We start from the raw sequence: 23755 nt of genomic DNA on the forward strand, positions 1-23755 counted from the left end.
CCATGAAACTTTTCCACAGAAGCGGTTTTAGTTATATTTGCAACGAGAAACATTAACTCACTTCAGCAACGTGGAGATCAGCAACCCCCAGAGATGGTTCTCCTTGCTGAAGAATACCAAACACCTGTCATAACACCAGTGAGGGACAAAGGAAGGAAAGATGGGCTGGGGGCAAATCTAGAAATGATCTATTTTTGCATTCAGAAGAGAAAATGTACTACTTTAGTAATTTATCAGTTTAACTTAATTATAATATTGCATACACAAAAAATCCAAGCAGTAGAAAATGTTATGCAATAAAAAATTAAAATATTACTTTCCCCAAGTTTTACTCCCTGTAAACAGTTTCTCCTGTAACCGCTCAAAAATATTTCACGTATAGTCATATAGATGCGTGTTCTTTTTATTTAACCAAAAAATGAGATTTTGCTAAATACTCTCTGTATCTCACTTTGAAAATTTTAATATATCCTGAAAAAAATCGAGCACTTAAAAATTCATTTGTTTATTCATAGAGTAGATATTAAGTGCTAGGGCCTGTATTAGGTACTAGGAATAAAAAGGTGAGCAAAACAGACAAGGTCTTTCCTCTCATACACTGTACATTCCAGTGAGGGCAGCAAAAGTATGTACTTCTTTTTTAAAGTATAATTACAGATTAAGAGGGAAACAGAGCTCCTGTCGTGGCTCAATGGTTAACGAATCCAACTAGGAACCGTGAGGTTTCGGGTTCGATCTCTGGCCTTGCTCAATGGGTTAAGGATCTTGTGTTGCATGAGCTGTGGTGTAGGTTGAAGACGAGGCTGGGATCCCGAGTTGCTGTGGCTCTGGTGTAGGCTGACGGCTACAGCTCTGATCAAACCCCTAGCCTGGGAACCTCCATATGCCACGGGAGCAGCCCTAGAAAAGGCAAAAAGTAAAAAAAACAAAAAATTCTTTTTTTTTTTTCAAAAGGAAACAAATGAATGTAATAAAATTCATTAAGTAATATTTTTTTTTTAAAAAAAAGAAGGAAACAAAAAGGGGAGATGTTTTAGAGTGAACCTACTTTAGATAGGCAGGGGCCTCACTGGGAAACTGACATGGAAGCTGAGATTTTAAAAAAGTAGTCATTCAAAAAATGGGCAGGAGCAAAGGCCTTGGGGATGTGAGAATTATTTGGCATGTTCTGAAAACTAAAAGCAGGCCAGGGAAGCTGTGTAGCAAAGGAGGAGAAGCAGGAGGTAAGACAAACCATGTCAAGGTGTGACTCTTTTTTCCTCTTTTTAAGTATTTTTTATTTTGATTGTGGCAAAGCATACACAACATAAATTTACCATTTTAACCATTTTTAAGTGTACAATTCAATGGCATTAAGCATATTCACAATCCAGTCACAAACTATTACCATTATACATTTCCAGAACTTTTTAATCATCCCAAACAGAAATGGTATACACATTAAACAGTAACTCCCCACCCACTCTTCACCCCAGCCTCTGGGAACTGCTATTCTACTTTCCATCTTCTTGAATTTGCCTATTCTAAGTACCTCATATAAGTGTAATCATATAATATGTCTTTTTTTTGCCTGGCTTATTTCATTTAGCATAAGGTCTTTAAGGTTCATCCATCTTGTAGGCATATATCAGAATTTCCTTCCTTTTTAAGGTTAATACTCCATTATAGGTATATACCATATTTTGTTTACCCATTCATCCATTGATGGTATTTGTGTTATGTCTACCTTTTGGCTATTGTGAGTAATGCTGCTATGAATATTGTTGTGCAAGTATCTGAGTCTGCTTTCAATTATTTGGGCATATACCCTGAAGTGGAATTAGCAAATTATAGGGTAATTTTATGTTTCACTTTTTGAGAAACCACAGAACTGTTTTCCACAGCGGCTGCAGCACTTCATATTCTCACCAGCAATGATGCAAGGGTTCCAATTTCTCCACATTTTTGCAAGCACTTGTTATTTTATTGTTTTTTTAAATAATAGCCATCCTAATGGGTGTGAGGTGGTATCTCATTTTTTGAAACTAGTTTTGATTTACAATCTTTTTTTTTTTTTTGTCTTTTTTGTCCTTTTTAGGACTGCACCAGAAGCATATGGAGGTTCCCAGGCTAGGGGTCGAATTGGAGCTGTAGCCACCGGCCTACAACAGAGCCACAGCAACACCAGATCCAAACTACATCTGTGACCTACACCACAGCTCACAGCAATGCCAGATCCCCAACCCACTGAGCAAGTCCAGGGATTGAACCTGCAACCTCATGGTTCCTGGTCAAATTAGTTTCCACTGAGCCACAACAGGAACTCCTCTTCTTTTTTTTAACTTTATGGCTGCACCTGCAGCATATGGAAGTTCCCCGGCTAGGGACTGAATCTGAGCCACAGCTGTGACCCGAGGCAACACTGGACCCTTAATCCAATGTACCACAGTGTAAATTTAACCAGCAGCTCCACAGCAACCAGAGCTGCTACAGTTGGATTCTTAACCTACTGCGCCGTTGTGGGAACTCCTGATTTACATTTTCTTAGTGGTCTGTTATATTGAGCCTCTTTTTCATATGATTTTAGCCATTTGCGCATCTTCTTTGGAGAAGTATCTATTCATGTCTTTGTCCATTTTTGAACTGGGTTGAACTTTTTGTTGTTGAGTTGTAGAAGTTCTTCATATGTTCTGAATATTAATCCCTTATCAAATATATGCTTTGCAAATATTTTTTTCCATTCTGTGGATTGTCTTTGACAATCCATTGATAGTGCCTTTTGATGCACAAAAGTTTTTAATCTTGGTGAAGTCCAGTTTATCTATTTTTTTCTTTTGTTGCCTGGGTTTTGTGTCATATCCAAGAAATCACTGCCAAATCAGTAATGATGGCTCCCACCACATCTGCCCACATAGTTGTAGGTAAAAGCCTGGTGGAGGTGGCTTCCCAGGTTGATAATTAGGTTGTAGAAGTAATACCCAGCAGGAATCTGCAATGGCAGGCTGAGGCCCAAGCCATTACTTGACAGAAGAAATAGTGCCCACTTGGGGCACCAAACAAAGAATTTTAAGTCCATGTTAAAGCATTCAGCAAAAACTTTACATACATTCTACTGACCCCAGCTACTGGACTCTTTAATCAATAGAAACTGCTAAGAGGCCAGAGGAGAATTTCAGGCAAGGGTGTATTGGAACTTGTTCTGCAGCAAAAGGGAGTGAAAACAAGTAACAGGTGCCCTTGCTCACTCCTGGAGAGGAGCCACTTGGGACATTAAAAGGGGTAACAGGCATCATGTCTGTGGGTTGGGCAGAAAGCATGGCTTAGATGACCTGCCCACGCCCTTGGTTTTTGCTCCTGGCACCTCAGAAGTGGCAGCTGGTTTGTGGCTTTTGTGTATCTTATTCTTTGTAATTGCCTAAACTGCGCATGTGTGGTTATTTTTAGTCCCTTAAAGTTTCTTCCAGGTGTAAGCATTCAGGTGAAAGGTCCCAGGTTCCAGTTTATCTCATAAGGAAGAATCCTTTGGTAAAAGGACTATAATCACAATTTGTTTTGCTAGGTTTAGGCTTTCACATCATGTTTCTTTGAGGCAAAATATATTCTGCACTGGATTTTTATCAATTTCTTAGAAGTGTTAAACAAGAATTCTAAGAACAGAGACCTGGTTGAAATAAAGAGGCATTTATTTGGGGAATGTTAGGACTGCAGCCCAGGACACACAGATCCAAGGAGCAGCTGAATTGTATTCTGCCAGATTACAAAATGGGGGAAGTATACAAAGGCACAAAACCATAAGATTATATAAATTGTTTCTCAAGAATTAGGATTTGAGGGGGCAAGAAGGGTGCTTGCTAAATAAGGACTGTTTGGGGACTGAAAAGATCACATAGCTGTGAAAGGTGGGGGGGAGATATGTTTGAAACTTCAAAGATTGCAGCTAGCAGCTGCTAGGACATATTGTTTTGAAAGCAGCTGGTGGTGTCCTTGAGTTAGACACAGTTCAAAAAATTGAAGTTCTCAGTGATGTGGGAAACCACACCCAATAATGGCCACCCAGCTCAATTCTAGATGCCTGTACCAGAGTTAATCCATTTTTATCTTTAAATGATTTATAATGTCATCAACTTACAGTGTTTAAATGAGAGACGTGTCTTTCACTGATTCAATCGTTTAATTATATGCTTTCATGTGCATTTTTTTCTGGCAAGATCAACACCCCGTTTCCTCTAGACCTAAGCTTAGTACTATGCAGCCAGGGCTCAATACATCATGATCAAAAGAAAAAAGTGTAATAAAACACAAAGCATGAAAATCAATAGCAATTTACATGTTCATAAATAAGGCAAGCGACTGCTTTATGAATGCTTTTTCTTAACCTTCTACTATTATCAATAAATATAGTAATAAGAGCTATTGTTATAATATAGGGCACATATAACAGCTTCTTTTTTTTCCGGGTAACTAGTTCTTTTCTGAGTGTTAAAAGGTCGAATCCAGCTACCCTTACTATAAGGTGGGGGGGGTCCAATACCACCAGTTTTTTAAGTACTTAACTACGTGAGGGAGTAGAAGACCAAGCGAATGTAACTGGGAATGGGGGACTCTTTTTAGAGCGTTTTCTGCTTGCTTAAATCCATTACAAACTGGTAGTTTAATCACTTACATATTCAAGGAAATAGCACACAGCGAGGTCCTCAGGAGCCCTGAAATCCTCTGTGGAAACCCCGAAAGCACTGCCGCTCGGGATAAACCTGCGAGCTGGCAGGCGCGCCGCTGCAGGGAGGCCGGGTGGGGGTGGAGCCAAGGGCCGGAAGGGGCGGGGCTAGCCTGGAGCGCCACGGCTCCGGAGCGCCGCGGGCGGCCGCGTGGGTCGGGGGGCGGTTACTTTTCCGCCTGCAACTGGAGGAGAAAGACTCCTGAGTCACCGTCGGCCTTGCGCGAGGGGCGGCAGCGCCTGCGGCCAGTCGCCGGGCTCTTCGTATCGGGGGTCCCCGCGGAGTTAAGTCCGCTTCCTGCCGGGAACCCGACTCTGTGCCAGAGCCCATGAATCAGCCTCGGGCCCCTCCGTCCTGTGGGTCCAGGGCCCCGGGCCCCGGTACCTTTCGGGGTGCAGCCGAGCGGTCGGCGTCGCCTCAGCTTCAAGGTCATCCCGGGAGGCCACCTTCTCCCCAGCCCTGGTGGACGCAGCCTTGAGCTTAACTCCGCGCCTTCTGCTCAGTCTCATTTTGTGAGTAACCGTTACCTGCAAGTCTTAGCTGACCCTTCTCTGTAGTAAACCCTGATTTCGCTTGTTCTCAGCCCAAACTAATTAAGGGCCCTCTGTGATTTTGTTCCGAGGCGGCTGGAAAGTAGGGCGGGTGGTTTCGCGCCCCGCCTAGGCCTTGGCTGGAGCCCTTTGTATTCCCAGTAAAGCTTTGTGTGTGGCCTAGACCGATTCAGGAATGGGCGCTCATTTATCCTTAGGGAAAGTTCTATAAAAGGGGGAGGGATTAGCTCTTAGATATTAAGACAATCTTAACTGGACTCTAACTGGTTTTTAAATTTAACACAGCAGTTTACCTCCTTGCAATGAATTGTGGTCTTGACACAGTGGATCATCGTTGGCGTTTGTTCCTGGATGTTCATTTGTAAATACGTTCTAGAGACGTGGCATTGAAGTTGCAGAACAGTATGTCCGGTCTAGAAGGCGCTTAGGCTGTAAATGCCTGCTATATATACCTTTAGATGCTTGGGTTTACATAGAGATGTGTATTTCTGGACATAATACGGAAAAAATTGGTCAACACCTGGGAGACTGAAAACTTTTGCTTATTAAAAAGCAAGTTACAATGAATACCTTAATACCTCGTCGATGAGATTTGCTATAGTCCTGTGGGGTTTTTTTTTCTCCCCAGAATTTGAAGTACACGTTGTTTGATCTAAAACAATATAGCAGTTAACTGTCAGTAGGGCAAATGTGATAGCTTAAAGTAGTATCTATTTGATATTAGAGTCAGTCATCCTTTTTGAGGCCTAAGTGGCTTGAATCATGTTTTCATTGCTAAGTGTTGGAATTTTTAAAAATTTTACAAAATGTTTGATTAAAAATGTGATAATGTATATCAGTCCTTAGGTATGATAAATTGATAAATACACGGGAGCCCAAAGATGCATTTAAGAACTAGAATATTAGGAGTTCCCATTGTGGCTCAGTGGTTAACGAACCTGACTGGTATCCATGAGGACGCAGGTTCGAACCCTGGCCTTGCTCAGTGGGTTAAGGATTCAGCGTTGCCATGAGCTGTGGTGTAGGTTGCAGACTCGGCTCAGATCTTTCATTGCTGTGGCTGTGGTGTAGGCCAGCAACTACATCTCTGATTTGACCCCTGGCCTGGGAACCTCCAGCCTTGGTTGCTGCTCTAAAAAGACAAAAGACCAAAAAAAAAAAAAAAAAGCTGGAATATTAGCATCTATTTGCTTCCCTTCCATCCTGAGGTACCCATCATCTGGGATTTTGTGCCCAGACTCATTTTTTAGAGGGGTGTAGGATGGATAGCAGTTTTATTATACATACATGTCCCTAAACTTTCTTTTTGTTTGTTTTAGGCTTTACACAAATGGGACTTGCAGGTAATTGTCAGAAATGCCATGAGTAATATGTTTAACTGAAATTTTCCAAGTTGCAGTTATTCATAACCAGTAATTTGGGTTCTGGATATTATGTGAAATATTTCAGGATTTCAAAATTTGAAAATGATAAATTGTTTTGCAAGGTCCGACATTTGATATGTCTTCATAAATCATTTCCAGTTGCTATCTGGTTCAATGATTTATCCTCCTGGGGTGTCTTAGGACATGATCTGTGGCCCTGCTCATGCCCTTTGCAATACATAAGTATGCTTTCAGGCAACTTGGGACTTAATTCTCCAGGACTATGTCCAGTAATGATGTCAACATAATGCATCTCTGCTTCAAAATAGTATTAGATCTGCCACGATATGCTTTTAGTTGGAGGTCTGCACACTTGTTTTTATATATCTAACCTTTAACCTGGCTCATCTCATCTTGTCAAGCTCTGAGACAGAAAAGCAATGGCTGGCTACTCATTAGAACCATCATGTCTTAAAATCTATACTACCACAGTAAAGAACATCATAAATATATCCACCATTTTTCCTCATGCTAATACATCTATTTCCAGCTTGGAAAAATCATTTATGGAATTATTAGGGCCTAAATAGTTAAAAGGACTAACATATATGCAGATCATTATAGATATTTAAAATTTTGGATTTATCAGATTTGACTGCCAGAAAAGTATAATTGAGCAGCAAGCACATTCTTTTGTTCCTTCAAAGATGTGTTAAACAACAGATAGAAAATTATTCCACTATATAGTCTTTATTGTTAGTGGTTTTTATTAAAAAGTTGATTGGAGTCAGGAAGATTGTTTTGTTTTTTAATGGCTCCTGATAAGAATAGGAAAAAATCTTACTGGACCATACTGCATATAAGACTCCAAACAAGTAGATGCAAGAACAAATGAGAATTCACAGTGATATATATTTAATTTCTAGGTACAACAGAACTCCTAAGTTGAAGATGAATGAAGGTCATCTTCAGATAAATGTTTTCTAAAATTTGCCATAGAGGATGGCTATGAAAAAAACCACTAGGAGGACAACTGCATGTTACAAGGTACCAAAGGTTATAATGTTAAATTGTGTGCTTTTTTATGTTTGTGGTATTATTCCTGAAGAACAGTACCAAAAATGTTTAATAACTGGCATAATGATGACTCAAATTACTTTTTGCCGTTTACCCAGCTGAGGGTGACTTTGAAGAAATAATTTCAAGACTGAGATGCCAGTAACCCATGTTATGTGAATTACTTAAATATAATGCAGTTCTTATTAAAATAGGTGAAATGTTCTTTTCAACATACAGGTACCTGCAGGTGAATGTTCAAGTCCTTAGCATTAGTGTAGAAATACTTCATTGCCTCAAGTAAGTAAATAAGATTTGTCAAATAACCAAATTTATTGATAACTTGAAACTATCTGATAAAACTCCAAAGGGCTGGGGCCATTTCCTTTTAAAAATGCCTTTGTGAGTCAGCTGTATGATTTTCTCTGTTTTGAGAATGGAATGATTTTTACTGTTTCTGATTTTTTTTTTTCCAGAGATGTGGCATACAGCATTTCGGAAGGAAAAATGAACTGGTCAAGAAGACATGAAGCAAATGATGAAAAATTAATAATTTTATTTAACATTGATCATCTCACAATAAATTCTGTAGAAAAATACAAATTCAAATTATTAATTGCGGGACAATAAAGTCTGTTATCTTTAAAGTATATAAAGTCTTTAAAGAGCTTCATTTTCATAGTTTCTAGTCAGGCTTGTTTTTAACATACCTTAGGGATAATGTATTCTTGTCAATAACTAGCTCCTCTGTGGATAGTGATTCTCTCTGAAGTGGCAGGTGGGAGGTAGCTGGGGAGACATTTTTAGTACATCCAGTTCTCATACGCTTTCTTGCTTTAGGGGATTTCTAGAGAGATCCTAATCACTAGATACTAGATAATTGCATACTAGGGTCTCCCCTTCAGAACCTGCCTTGATAACTGGGAAACAAGCACAGTTGACTCATTAACTACAAGGAGGCACAAACTCTCATTGAAGTAAAAAATCCAGGTATAGCCTTACCATCTGCCCTTTGTATCCAAGGTTCCACATCCTCTGATTCAATCAGCTGCAAATTGTATGCTGTAGTATGTACTGGGAAAAAAAAAAAAAAAACTCCTCCCTTTCTGTGGACCCATGCAGTTCGAACTGGTGTTCAGATTTTAACTAGTTTAGATTTCCAAAATTCCTTAATAAATTGCCCCTTACAAGTAAAGCTTTCACCTGTGACCTACAGATTTTTTAATTTTATTCTTGGTTTGCTTTTACATTTGTGAAGAAAAAAGTTCTAATCCTGGTTCAGGTAATAATATGCTAGATTAAGACGAGTAGTGACTGGACAGTCTGTTCAGGGGTTACAAACTTCAAATTTATAAGAGTTTGAAAACAACTGAAATCCTACCCAGGTGAAGATTTAAATTTAGCTAAATCTTAACTTTTCCCCTGTTGAGTCCCATAGTACACAAATTCTTCGCTTTTATCGGGGTTATAATTTCAATATGGTAAGTCAAACAGTATAAAGTGTATAGCAGTATCTCTATGATCACATCCCATCAGAAGCAACTTTTGAAATCATTCCACCCTCACTGTTCTCTTGTTTGATCAACAGAATCTGACACTTCACAATTGTAAAATGGAGGCCATTTTATGGATCCCAGTTTGATAAAATGTGTTTTGCCTTCATCCTACAGAGAACAGAAAGCAAATCTGTAAGAAGCCACAAAATAAAGTCTACAATTTGTAATACATAATTTTTTTAAAAAACAGATTTGCCTTTTGAAAACAACAGTGTATATGGTCTCTGGCATTAGTAGATATGCAATAAATACTGTTGATGGCTAGGAAATAAAATAGTAAATCATCTGTCAAAGTCCTGTGTCGAGTGAGAGCTGTCTACCTTTATGGTTAAGCTCCATGAAGTACCATTTTCTACAAAAACTGAGTAGTATCTTGGTTAATAAGGCGGCAATTTTATGACATTAACCTTTTAGTGAGTAGAACTGTCTTAAAACTTTTAAAAGTGAAAACAGGGATTTGGGGGTTTTATAAATAAGTATATTTTCTCATGGTGACCCTACCTTTTCAGAGCAGATATTTTCCCTCCAGAAATGAAGGCCAGGGAGTTCCCTTCTGGTGTGGAGGGTTAGGTAACTGTCATCACTGCAACAGTCTGGGTTACTGCTATGGTGTAGTTTCAGTTAGAAGCCCAGAAACAGTGTGCCACAGGTGCAGCCAAAAAAAAAAAAAAAAAAAAAAAAAAAAACCCCAGGAGTTCCCGTAGTGGCGCAGTGGTTAACGAATCCGACTAGGAACCATGAGGTTGCGGGTTCGGTCCCTGCCGTTGCTCAGTGGGTTAACGATCTGGCGTTGCCGCGAGCTGTGGTGTAGGTTGCAGACGCGGCTCGGATCCCGCGTTGCTGTGGCTCTGGCGTAGGCTGGTGGCTACAGCTCCGATTTGACCCCTAGCCTGGGAACCTCCATATGCCGCGGGAGCGGCCCAAGAAATAGCAACAACAACAACAACAACAACAACAACAAAAAGACACATGAAAAAAAAAAACCCCAGAAAACAAAAATGACAAGGTTTGCAATTTGGTTTCTTTGCCTTTCAGTACCTTTCTTGTAACTAGTTAGGTTTAAAGAGCCAATTACAGCTCCTTAATACAATGTAAATTACTTTTTTCATATAACCTGGTTTAAAAATGGAAAAATTCCAAGGCTTTTCCTGATCCCATAATTAAGGCTTTTAAAACAATACAATGGACGTGTCAATATATAGCAAAGCATGAAAAGTCCTTAAATTGAAGGCTTCTGGTTATATAAATGCTGTTATTTACTCATAAATTTGTCATGTTTGCAAATGTAAGAAAAAAATGGTCTTAAATACTTGTAGAAAGGGAATGTATATATATGTATATATATGAATTACGGGGTCACTTTGCTGTACAGCAGAAATTGGCACATTGCAAATCAACAATACTTTAATGAAAAAAGAATCTAAAAAAAAATAAGTATAGGAGTTCCCGTCGTGGCGCAGTGGTTAACGAATCCGACTAGGAACCATGAGGTTGCGGGTTCGGTCCCTGCCCTTGCTCAGTGGGTTAACGATCCGGCGTTGCCGTGAGCTGTGGTGTAGGTCGCAGACGCGGCTCGGATCCCGCGTTGCTGTGGCTCTGGCGTAGGCCGGTGGCTACAGCTCCGATTCAACCCCTAGCCTGGGAACCTCCATATGCCGCGGGAGCGGCCCAAGAAATAGCAACAACAGCAACAACAACAACAACAGACAAAAAGACAAAAAAGACCAAAAAAAAAAAAAAAAAAAAAAAAAAAAATAAGTATAGATCTAAATACTCTCACCAAAGAAATAGCAATTATATGACCTGATGCAAGTATGGTGGTAATCAGTTTGAAATACATAAGTGTATAAAAACACATTATATACCTTAAATTTACACAATATTATATTTCAATTGTACCTCTAAAGCTGGAAAATTTTTAATTAAAAATTTTAAAAAGTTTCTTCTAAAAATACTATAGGTAAATATTTAATGTATTATTGCCATCTTGTGACAAATAGAGGGAACTACACAAATCAACCATTTTTTACATTGCTTACTTTCAATAATCTTTATATTTTTATCTGTGGACCACTGATATACTGGGCTATCCAGGTTTTTTTTAAAATACGATTCCCCTAAATTTTTTTTGGCCATACCCACAACATGCTGAAGTTGCCCAGCCAAGGATCAAACCCTGTGCTACAGCAGCAACCTGAGCCACAGCAGTGTCAAAGCCAGATCCTTAACCCACTGAACCACAAGGGTACTCCCAAGGATTCTTCCAAATTTTAAATTTCTGCTGTTGGCTTTGAGATTTGGATTAGTGTCTATTAGCAATTAATTTGAAGGAACTATATTTTATATTTGTAAGATGGCATTCTAAAGTACACCTATACACAAGATTATCTGAAGCATTACTTCAAAATCACCCACACATTTTTCCACTGCTTAAATAGAAATGAAGAAAAAACTTTTCCTCAGATTGCTTATTCATCACTAGCAAAAACAGCTGTCCCAGGTCCATATGTGGCAATAAACTGTTGGAGTTGTTGTTGACACTGAGTCAGATAGATATCCCTTTGTTCTAGATATTCTTCATCATATAGTTCAAATGGAAATACTGCATTTGGAGCAACACAAAATACAGTGGCCCCTAAATGAAGAAGGAAAAAGTACAAATGAGAAATACTTAAAACTGCTAAATATAAAATATGCTTTCCATAAAATAGTGAAAATTTTAAAATTAATTTCTGATCGAACAGAGTGTTTCAATAACCATTATTTCATTTTATTTTTTTAATTTTTTGTCTTTTGAGGGCCGTACTTGCGGCCATCTTGTTCCCAGGCTAGGGGTCTAATAGGAGCTGTCACTGCCAGCTTCCACCAAAGCCACAGCAACACCAGATCTGAGCCTCATCTGAGACCTACACCACAGCTCACCGCAATGAAGGATCGTTAACCCCCTGAACAAGGCCAGGAATCAAACCTGCAACCTCATGATTCCTAGTCGGATTCGTTTCCGCCGTGCCATGATGGGGACTCCTTAATAACCATTATTTTTAAAAAAATTTGAGAACAAGGAAACAGGTTCAGTAAATCCACAAACGTACTATGGCCAATGGAAAAAATATATGTTGATGTTTACATTTTCAAGTTTGAAAACTATAGAAATTTGTCAGCTATTGAAATAGTCATGTGAAGTAAGGAGGTGGAAGAAGTAAAGAGATAAGGTATTGGAAAGTAAAGACACAATAAGCTTTATTTGATAAAGATAAATCTATGGAATAGAACTGAGAGCCTGGAAATTGCCTCACCTATATGGTTAAATGATTTTTGTTGTTTTTTTTTTTTTTTTTTTTTAAGGCCACACCCATGACATAGGGAGGTTCCCAGGCTAGGGGTCTAATCAGAGCTTCAGCTGCCAGCCTCAGCCACAGCCACAGCAACGCAGGATCCGAGCCACATCTGCAACCTACATCACAGCTCACAGCAATGCCAGATGGTTAACCCACTGAGTGAGGCCAGGGATCGAACCTGCAACCCCATGGTTACTAATCGGATTCATTTCCGTTGTGCCACAACAGGAACTCCTGGTTAAATGATTTTTGACAAGGGTGTCAAGACAATTCAATGGAGAAAGAACAGTCTTTCAAAAAAAATAGTGCTCTGAAAATGATATTCACATGCAAAAGAATGAAGTTGGTTCCTTACCTTTCATCATAAGCAAAAGTTAACTCAGTGAATCAAAGACCTATATGTAGAACTAAAACTATAAAAGTCTTAGAAAAACACATTGGGGAAATGCTTCATGACACTGAATTTGGCAATGATTCCTATGGTATAACACCAAAAGCACAGGCAATGAAAGAAAATAGATAAAACAGACCACATCAAAATTAAAAACTTTTGGCATCAAGAGTTACAATCAACAGAGTGAAAAGACAACCCATGGAATGGGAGAAAATATTTGCAAATCATGTATCAGATAGTGGGGCTATAACTCCAAGAAAATACCTCATTTTTAAATGGGCAAAAGACTTGAATAGACATTTCTCCACAAAGATATATAAATTGCCAATAAGCACATGAAAAGATGCTCAACATCATTAACCATTAGAAAAAAATGCAAATGAAAACCACTAGATAGTACTTCACACCCATAAGTATGACTACTCTCAAAAACTAAACAAAACAGAAGAAAATAAGTGTTGGCAAGGATGTGGAGAAATTGGAACCCTTGTGCACAGTTGGTGGAAATATAAAATGGTACAACCCCTACAGAAAAAAATATGGCCATTCATCAGAAAAATTAAAACAGAATTACAGATTCTGCAATTTGGCTTCTAGGTATATGCCCAAAAGAATTGAAAGTAAGGTCTCAAAGATATATTTGCACACTCATGTTCATTAGCAGCATTATTCACAACTTCAGTGTCCACTGATGGGTGAATAATGTATATATGGTGTAAAATGTGGTATGTATATATATATATATACACACACACACACACACAGAGACAATGGAATATTATTCAATTTTAGGAAGAAAATTCTAATGCATGCTTACAATATTGATGAACCTTGAGGACATCATGCTAAGTGAAAAAAGCCAGACAAAACAGGACAAATATATGATACCACTTACATGGGGTACCTAGAGAAGTCAAATTCATAGAGGTAGAAAGTAGAATAGTGGCTGCCAGGAGTTGAGGGAAGGGGAATTAGAGGGTTATTGTTTAACGAATATGGATTTTCAGTTTGGGAAAACAAAAAGGTGACAGAGTTGAGTGGTGGCAACAATGTGAATCTCTCCAACACCACAACCCTGTACACTTAAAAATGGTTACGATGGTAAATTTTATGTATATTTTACCACAGTTACAGAAAGCAAAACAAAACAGAACCTTGGACTAATATTGCAGAAGTTAAGCTCTTAAATTGTTTCGCTGATTGTTTCATTGAATAAGTAACGAAAGTTACTGGCTGGGAGTACAGCTGCTAGAGACAGAGCCTGCCTTCCTAGAGCTGCCTGTCATCAGCAAACACTTAAGTGGCCTCAGCCTTCTGTGACTGCTCCCTTGACAGCTCTACCTTACCTGAAACCTTGCTGTCCTTTGATAACACTGCTTCCCTTGTGGCTCTCTAAAGTGAAGATCTTTATTCTCAAATGCCCCACATACGAAGAAAAAGTCAGTGCCTAACTTGATGCCGCTTTGCAGCTTCCAGACCATTCTTTCCTTTAGTTAAAAATCTTTACAGAGGTCCCTGGTGGCTCAGTAGGTTAAGGATCAGGCATTGTCACTGCTGTGGCAGGGGTTTGATCCCCGGCCTGGGAACTTCCAAGTGCCATGGTGTGGGCAGAAAAAAAAAAAATTTCCTCCTGATGTTCAGTGCCTCTTGGGCTTTATCACCCTTTCCTCTTCTACAATGAAGTCATCAACCTGCCCTCAGCACTCGGTTCACAATCTCCCTCTCTGCCCTAAGACCTGTCATTCAGCGATTTCCATGTGAGTGACCATTTAACTCCCAAACTCCAACTGTCCCGACCTTTCCCTCCGCCTCAACCACACATTCCCAAAGTCTAAGGAATCTGAGTATCTCCAGAAACTTACTTCAAAGCCGTGAGTTTAAATGTCCCACTTCCCTACCCTACCTTCTATGCTTTCAGGTCTTCTCTCTCAGAGACCACCAGTTGGCTTCCTTCAATTCACTTCCCTCTCTTAGCCAATTTAAGAGTCCCTCCCTCTGTAGGTTCAAACTGTTACACATGGAAAGGATAAACCACAAGGTCCTACCATATAGCACAGGGAACTATATTCAATAGCCTTAGATAAACCATGATGGAAAAGAATATGAAAAAGAATGCATATATGTATAACTGAATCACTTTGCTGTACAGTGGAAATTAACACAGCATTATAAGTCAACTATACTTCAATGAAAAACTAAAAAAAGTTAAAAAAAGTCTCTCCCTTGCAGTCTCCCCACACCCTTGTCGCTCTGCAACACTCTGCCATAATATACTCATCTAGCAAAACCTCAGCTCTGCTTGAACCCAGCCATTTACTTTGTGCTGGCATTCAGGCTGCTGGGCAAAAAAAACACACAACTGGCATTTCTTGGTTTCACTTTAAATGAATCACAGAAACCTAAAATGGGTAGTTGCACTGCCTGACAACCCTGCCGAGTTTCTCTAACACAGTTGCTTTTCTTTTCTCCCACAATGACTATTATATTCCCATATTCTCTCTTCAGACCTTTTGTTTTTAGCTGATGAACTTGTGTAAATATAAGACCAGACCTACATGACTTGATTCCATATCCATTGTTTTCCCTCCTATAAAATGAAGTGATTCTTTTTTTTTCTCCTTTGGCGGCATATGGTGGGCTAGGGGTCAAATCAGAACTACAGCTGCCAGCCTACACTTTAGCCACAGCAACACTGGTTCTGAGCCACAGCTGTGGCCTATACTGCAGCTCATGTCAACGCCTGATCCTTAACTCACTGAGCAAGGCCTGGGATCAAACCCACATCCTCACAGATTCTATGTTGAATTCTTAACCCACCAAGCCACAATGTGAACTCCTGAAGTGATTCTTCTATTAGAGGCATTTACCCTCACATGTTCTCTGGATCCCATCCCCTCTCACCTTTTTAAGGACTTTAATACCTTTGATCTTTCCCTCTTTCTGTGGTATCATTAGCTTACTTTCTACTACACATCATATGATCTATTATCTTCTATATTAAAAAAGAAAAAACTCTTCCTAGACCACACATCCTTCTCCAGCCAATACCCTATTTCCTTTCTCATTTTCACAAATATCTCAAAACAGTCTACGTCTGCCACCTCCATATCTTCAAGTTCTATCCCACCCAAATCCCCACTCCACTGAAATAGTTCTAATCCTGATTTCTATACACTCTAGATTGCCAAATCTAATCTTATTCAAACTCTCAGCACATGATATAGTTGACCACTCCACTCCTTTCTTAAAACACTCTCTCTCTTGGCTTCTGTAATACCACTGCCTCTCAGTCTCCTTTGTCAGTTCTTCCTCAACTCCATTTATAAATATTGGAATTCTTCAAAGAAAGTCCTGGGGTTCTCTGTGTAGCCTCTCTCTCAGTGATTTTACCTATTCCAGGGCTTTAAGAACCATCTCTGTGCTGATGATTCCTAATTCCTGATTATAATTCTAGGTTAGAACTCTCTTCTAAACCCCACATTATTACATCTATCTATTGGTATCTCTATAGGATGCCTCAAATTTATGTCTATAATTTGATTCTCACTCCCCTTTTTTTCTTTCTTCCCAGCACCATGATCCACTCAGTTGCTCGAGGCAGAAACCTGGAAGTTTTCCTTAATTCTTCCCTCTTTCCATTGCCCTACCTTCTAAATCTAATTTATAGGAGTTCCCGTCGTGGCGCAGTGGTTAACGAATCCGACTAGGAACCATGAGGTTGCGGGTTCGGTGCCTGCCCTTGCTCAGTGGGTTAACCATCTGGCGTTGCCGTGAGCTGTGGTGTAGGTTGCAGACGCGGCTCGGATCCTGCGTTGCTGTGGCTCTGGCGTAGGCCTGTGGCTACAGCTCCAATTCGACCCCTAGCCTGGGAACCTCCATAAGCTGCGGGAGCGGCCCAAGAAATAGCAACAACAACAACAAAAGACAAAAAAAATAAAATAAAATAAAATAAATCTAATTTATAAGGACAACTATTGATTTCTGCAACCAATAAAAATGTCCCCGAGTAGGTATTAGTTTCCTGCTATGATTAAAGTAACATTTAAGGAGCTCTTAGCATTGTTTTGCTTAAGGCTTAAAAAAGAATATACTTAACTGAAACTCATTATGAAAACAAAAAGTAACTAAAGGTGAAAAAAACTTCACATAGTTTTATTTCCGTCAACAAATCCTTTCTTAAATACTTTAAGAAAGTCTTGACAAAATAGTTATCAAGTGAAAATAGCCATATTCAGTCACAGGAGTCCTTAATATTATAAAACCAGAGTTTCTAAACTCAAAGTCACACATTTTTGTCTTCTTACTGAAATCTAGTTGTGTCTTAACAGTTTTGCTGGTAATGGCATGTTATAGTAAAATTGACAGCATTTTTTTCTTCATGATACATAAAATAATGTGTCAGATTTTATCAGGTATATTTTAAAATATAGAATAAGAGAAGAATGTAAATATAAAGCAAATTCAAAACAAAAATACATATTCTCCTTCATATTTATTATTGGTTGGGAACCAGTGTCTTTCTCTTTTGGTAAATAAAACTAATTCAGGATGATAATTAACTTTCTAGGGGTCATGAACTTCTAAGACATACTTCATAAAGCTTCTAATTCATCTCCTAAATCACAGCAATATCTTTTTTAATTCATCTCCTAGAGTAATGAAAATAAAAACAAAAATTTTTAAATGTGACCTAATTAAACTTAAAGGTTTTTGCAAAGCAAAGGAAATCTTTAACAACATAAAGATAACCCACAGAATGGGAAAAAATCTCTGCAAACGAAGCAACCAACAAGGGCTTAATCTCCCAAATATACAAACATCTCATACAGCTTTACACCAAAGAAAGAGCAACCCAATAAAGAAATGGTCAGAAGATTTAAACGGACATTTCTCCAAAGAAGACAGAGAGCCAAAAAGCACATGAAGAGATGGTCAACATCACTAGTTATTAGAGAAATGCAAATCAAAACTACGAGGTATCACTTCACACCAGTTAGAATGGCCACCATCAAAAAGTCTACAAACAATAAACTCTGGAGAGAGTGTGGAAAAAGGGGAACCCTATTACACTGTTAGTGGGAATGTAAGGTGGTACAACTGCCGTGGAGAACAGTATGGAGGTTCCTTTAAAAACTAAATATAGAGCTACCATATGATCTAGCAAACACACTCCTGGGCACATATCCAGAGAAAACCATAATTCGAAAATATATGTGCACCTCCATGTTCATTTTAGCACTATTCACAAAATAGCCAAGACGCAGAAGCAACCAAAATGTCCATCAACAGAGGACTGAATAAAGATGTGATAAATATGTACAATGGAATATTACTCAGCCATAAAAGGCATGAAATAACACCATTTGCAGCAACATGGATAGACCTAGAGATTATTATACTAAGTGAAGTCAGACAGAGAAAGACAATTATTATATGAGATCAGTAATATGTAGCATCTAATAGAAATGATACAATAGAACTTAAAAGAAACAGATTCAAAGATTTTGAAACCAAACTTCTGTTTACCAAAAGGAAAACATGGAGGGGGAGGGATAAAGAGCAGGGTTGGGATTGATACATACACACTATTATATCTAAAATAGACAGGTAATGGGGACCTAATGTATAGCACAGGGATATTTACTCAGTACTATGTGGTAACCTACATGGGAAAAGAAAGTGAAAAGGAAAGGATATATGTACACATATAACTGATATACTTTGCTGGATGCCTGAAATTAACAGAACTTCTTAAGTTAACTATATTCCAAAAAATTTTTTTTAAAGTAAACACATTTTTTTCCTTTTTTCTTTTTTTTTGCTTTTTAGGGCCACATCCATGGCATATGGAAGTTCCCAGGCTGGGGATTGAATCAGAGCTACAGCTGCCGGCCTACATATACCAGCCACAGCTACGTGGGATCCTAGCCACGTCTGCAACCTACACCACAGCTCACAGCAACGCCAGATTGTTAACCCATAGAGTAAGGCCGCATTCGTTAACCACTGAGCCATGAAGGGAACTCCCTAAATTAAACAATTTTTAAAAAATAAACTTGGAGTTCCTGTCATGGTGCAGTGGTTAACGGATCCGACTAGGAACCATGAGGTTGCAGGTTCGATCCCTGGCCTTCCTCAGTGGGTTAAGGATCTGGTGTTGCCGTGAGCTGTGCTGTAGATTGCAGACTCGGCTCAGATCTTTCATTGCTGTGGCTCTGGCGTAGGCCAGTGACTACAGCTCCGATTAGACCCCTAGCCTGGGAATCTCCATATGGCGTGGAAGCGGCCCTAGAAAAGGCAAAAGACAAAACAGACAAAACAAAAAAAAAAACAACTGATAATTCATCTCCCTAAGCAAAAATACATATACAAATTTACATATAATTTGGGGATTCACAAGCCCCTAACACTCAAGGTTAAGAATTCTTGATTTAGATAATTATAGAACAAAGTCCTAATGCTCAATGCTTTAATGGATCTCTGTGAAAAGTTATTACAATATAAATCAAACTTAAATACTAAACATACATACACAGAAAAGTCAGTGTTAATACACAGCCTCTCTGGGTTGGAAATGAAAATTAAAAAGGAAAATCTCACTAAAATGAAGCGCAGAGGCCCAAAGGGGGAGCTCTTACTCTTGCGCAGCTTAACATCAGTGTAGATCCTAAAAGGAATAGACAAACCCTGCAAATCCAGCAGGAAGCGATACTGCTTTAACTACCACCCTCAAGAGGAAGAAAGATTTGCTCCTTGCCTGGCAACAGCTCTGCCAGAGACTGTCACAGTGAAGCCAATGAAAAGCCACGCTACCTGGAACTCTGTTTCCTCCAAAGGACTTTCTGTTAAAACAGTCCTCCCAACTTCCACTTCTCTATAGAAGTTTCTTCTTTACCAGACTTGCATGTGGTTTACCATAGTCGTGATGTCCTGAATTGCAATTCTTTCCTGCTCCCAAATAAACCCATTTTGCTGGTAAAATAACTGACTGTTTTATTGTTTTAGATTAACAGAACCAAAGCTTGGTTTGAAGGATGGTATAGCTCATCAAAATTAACGTCTCATATAATTCAGAAAGAACTTGGTGAGAATAATTCTCTTTTACCTTTAAGGCTCCTTTTATGTTTTTATTAGCAAAACCTTCGTTTTTTTTGCTCCCTTCATTTCGAATAATTAAATGTTTTTTAGTCACAGTATTATAACTAGCAATCCAGAGAAGGTGGTAATGCAAGATGATCACATTTTCTTGGGCTATGTGCCTAACTCCAGTGTAAGGGATGGCTTGATAATTAAATATTGCATGCTATTTTCAAAGAAAGATAAATCTGAAGTCATTTCATGTGTCATATTATGTACTTCCCCCTCCCTGGAATTCTCTAAGCAATGCAATAGTTCAAGCATAGAAACAATTATGCACAATTAGGAACTTAACATCAAATGATGATACTACCTATAAGCAATTTGTAAATGTTCAAATTCAAATAGACCTTCCTTGGTGGAAATTTATTTTTCTTTAAAATAAAATTTAAACTATATGTAATCTTAATTTAATGAACTAAAAATATCTAAGTTTAAATATGATTATTTGTAGTGATCAATAACTTAATAAATTACCATATTTCAATGTGAGAGATGTTTCAAATAATAAGGCTGCAATTAGTACATCTTCTTTAAGCACTTTATTCCTTAAGTTCAGTCGAGCATGGGCTTCAGAAAGGGAAACTCTAAAAAAGAAAATTGATGCCAATCAAAATACGTTGATATTATAAAGATAATATATATTTTGACAGGAAAAAAACAAGATATGTGTAAATATAAGCCAAACCTTAAAGATAAGCGCATTTTAATTTTTTTTGAATTTTGGTTTATTTTCAAAACATGTTTTCCTACCAAATTAAACAGACTATTCCAGAACAAGGAAGTACCCTGACTTATTATCAAAGAATTGGTTTCTAACCTTGCTTTTCTTTACTATTCTACATGCCCTTCCAAGTTCTGTTCAATTAAATACACTATTGGGGAAGTTCCCCTTGTGGCTCATTGGTTAACGAACCCAATTAGGATCCATGAGGATGTGGGTTCAATCCCTGGCCTTGCTCAGTGGGTTAAGAATCATGGTATTGCTGTGAGCTGTGGTGTAGGTCGCAGACGCAGGTGGGTTCTGGCATTGCTGTGGCTGTGGTGTAGGCTGGCAGCTGTAACTCCAATTCAACCCCCAGACTGAGAATTTCCATCAGCTGTGTATGCAGTCCTAAAAATATATATATATATACTAAATAAATAAATACACAATTGGGAAAATTTACCTAACTAAATATCTCTTATAGACACATTGTTGGTGTTTTCACAGAATCTTGAAATTTCAATGTTGGAAGAGACCTTAGAGAGCAAAGTTCAACTTCCCATCACACAATTGAATTTTCTCTACAACATTTCAGGCTACTCATTACTGTCTCTTCTGAACTTCCCCTAAGATTCACAAGGAATCATAAGGCAATCCATTCCTTTATTTTTTACTTTTAAACTAGCTTTAATGTACTTGAATGATTCCTGAATGTGGGGATCAGAAAATGTGAGCTATGTCTCTAGAATTTACTAGCTGTGTGAGTTTGTATGAATTACTTAATTTCTGAGATTTTTTTTTAAAAAGCTTTGCTGTAAAATAGGGATAATAATAAAATTCATAAGGTTGTGATTTCAAATAAGGCATTTGAAAATTTTGGTACTCACCTACAAAGATTATATAAGCTTTTGGTTTCACTGCAGTTTATAAACACTGGTCTTATTTTGTCTTCTGGATTACAAAACAAGTTTAATACTTCTTAAATGTGACAGCTCTTCAAATATTCAAAGACAACTTTTCTAGTTGCTTCATGCTTTATCTTCTCCAAGATAAATATTCCTACTTCTTTTAATATGTCATGTGACATAATTTTCAGGCCCCTTATCATCCAGGTCACTCTCCCTGTGACCAGATTTGGTTAAGATTTCTTTTTAGGGAGTTCCCATTGTGGCACAGTGGGTTAAGAACCCAACATAGTATTCGTGAAGATGCAGGTTCCATCCCTGACCTCGCTTAGCAGGTTAAGGATCCAGCATTGCCACAAGTTGCAGTGTGGATCACAGGTGTGGTTTGAATCTGGTGTTGTTGCGGCTGTAAGCTTGCAGCTGCAGCTCTGATTGGACCCCTAGTTTGGGAACTTCCATATTCCACAGGTGTAGCAGTAAAAAGAAAAAAAAAAAAGATTTCTTTTTAGTATAGTACTAGAGTTGTGATTTGATTAGCAGAGTAGAGGTGAGACAGAATTAGCTTTTTCTTAACTCTTGATACTGCATTCTATTAATACAATCCCAAATCACAATATTATTTACAGCCATATTACATTGCTTACTCATATTAAACATAAAAAGAATAAAATCTCAAATTAAATTTTTCATATTAAGCCACACAGCCCTTTTCCCATGCATTCACACTTGTACCAGGAAGGTTGGGACCTAATTAAAGACATTATATTTGTCCTATTAATTTTCTTCTTGCTATTCTAAGATCATTATTTGAGGCTCTGAAGATCTCTCCAGGATTTTTTAAATATGCAAATTGGATTATCATGTTCCTGATGTCCTCACCCAAGCTCCTAAAAATGTTGACCAGGAAGAATATGTACACAGTCTTTCTGGGAAGAGAGGAGAATATTGTTCAGTGCTATTTCTCTAGAAAGGCAAGGCTGGTGCTTTTAGGTACCTGTCTATATAAGTAGGGGAAATAGTCAAGGTTTATGAGTCTTCTGAATAGTGGTTAATTCACTTTTCTATTTCGTAAAACTCTTCTCCACCTCTATTGTTTATTTCTACAAATAGAAAAAAAAATAGAGTTGTCATATTAACTCTGTGTTATTCTTTTTTTTTTTTTTTTTTCTCTTTAAGGCCGCACCTGCAGCATATGGAAATTCCCAGGCTAGGGTCTGATCAGAGCTGTAGCTTCTGGCCTACACCACAGCCACAGCGACATGGGATCTGAGCCACGTCTGCAAACTACACCACAGCTCATGGCAGAGCCAGATCCTTAACCCACTGAGAAAGGCCAGGGATAGAACCTGCATCCTCATGGTTCCTAGTTGGGTTTGTTAACCGCTGAGCCACGAAGGGAACGCCCAACTCTGCTTTATTCTTGAATCAATATATTCAAATGTAAACTGAGGCTGTGTGAGTTTAAATTAAAAATATCATTTTAAGCCAGAGGAAAAAACATGAGAAAATAGGATTTTCGAACTTTTTAAACTTTGACTATTGAGTATTTCAGTATTTTAAATATTACTTCGGAACATAGAAAGCATTATACAATTCTGTTTACCATTTTAAAACCTCACAGTTGATTTCTACCCTGCTTATCTTTAGCATTTTTTAATTCTATGAAAACAAATATACAGTTAGAGGAATTAACTATATATAACTCTTATAGTCCTATACTAGACATTTCCAGTCAGTCCTTCACTTGCTTTATTTTATATTGCAGTCATAACAAGATATTTGTTTATTCAATGGGTTATTTTACCCCTGGCCCTACTTTATAGTTTGGTTGAGATGATACATTAATCTTTATCAAATGAAGTAATGGTCAATCAAGAGGAGACTGTTTAAATTATGGTAAAGCCATATCACAACACAGTAAAATTGTAATGCAGCTATTAAAACAGAATGAGGTAATTCTTTATGGCTGATAGTATATCATGATATGCTTACCTGCATGATTCCGTTTGGGCAAAAAGAGAATATCTATCCTTAGGAATATATATATATATTTA

At 38.2% G+C, this 23755-nt stretch overlaps 2 protein-coding genes across 3 annotated transcripts in view; both read right to left on the minus strand.

Moving 5' to 3' along the window:
• Positions 1-4726, minus strand: part of CSPP1 (centrosome and spindle pole associated protein 1) — a 230271-nt gene extending 225545 nt beyond the window's left edge. The window contains exon 1 of the mRNA XM_021089277.1: positions 4643-4726. The gene's annotated coding sequence lies outside the window, so the exon portion shown is untranslated. The remainder of the gene's footprint in view (positions 1-4642) is intronic.
• Positions 10974-23755, minus strand: part of MCMDC2 (minichromosome maintenance domain containing 2) — a 41854-nt gene continuing 29072 nt past the window's right edge. For both annotated transcript variants that reach the window (XM_005663046.3, XM_005663044.3), the window contains 2 exons: positions 20568-20677; positions 10974-11856 (listed from right to left, as the gene is read on the minus strand). In XM_005663046.3, the coding sequence (XP_005663103.1) occupies positions 11690-11856; positions 20568-20677 (277 nt within the window). In that variant the 3' untranslated portion in view covers positions 10974-11689. The remainder of the gene's footprint in view (positions 11857-20567; positions 20678-23755) is intronic.

This window comes from Sus scrofa, chromosome 4, assembly GCF_000003025.6.
Source record: "Sus scrofa isolate TJ Tabasco breed Duroc chromosome 4, Sscrofa11.1, whole genome shotgun sequence".
NCBI classification, from domain to species: domain Eukaryota; kingdom Metazoa; phylum Chordata; class Mammalia; order Artiodactyla; family Suidae; genus Sus; species Sus scrofa.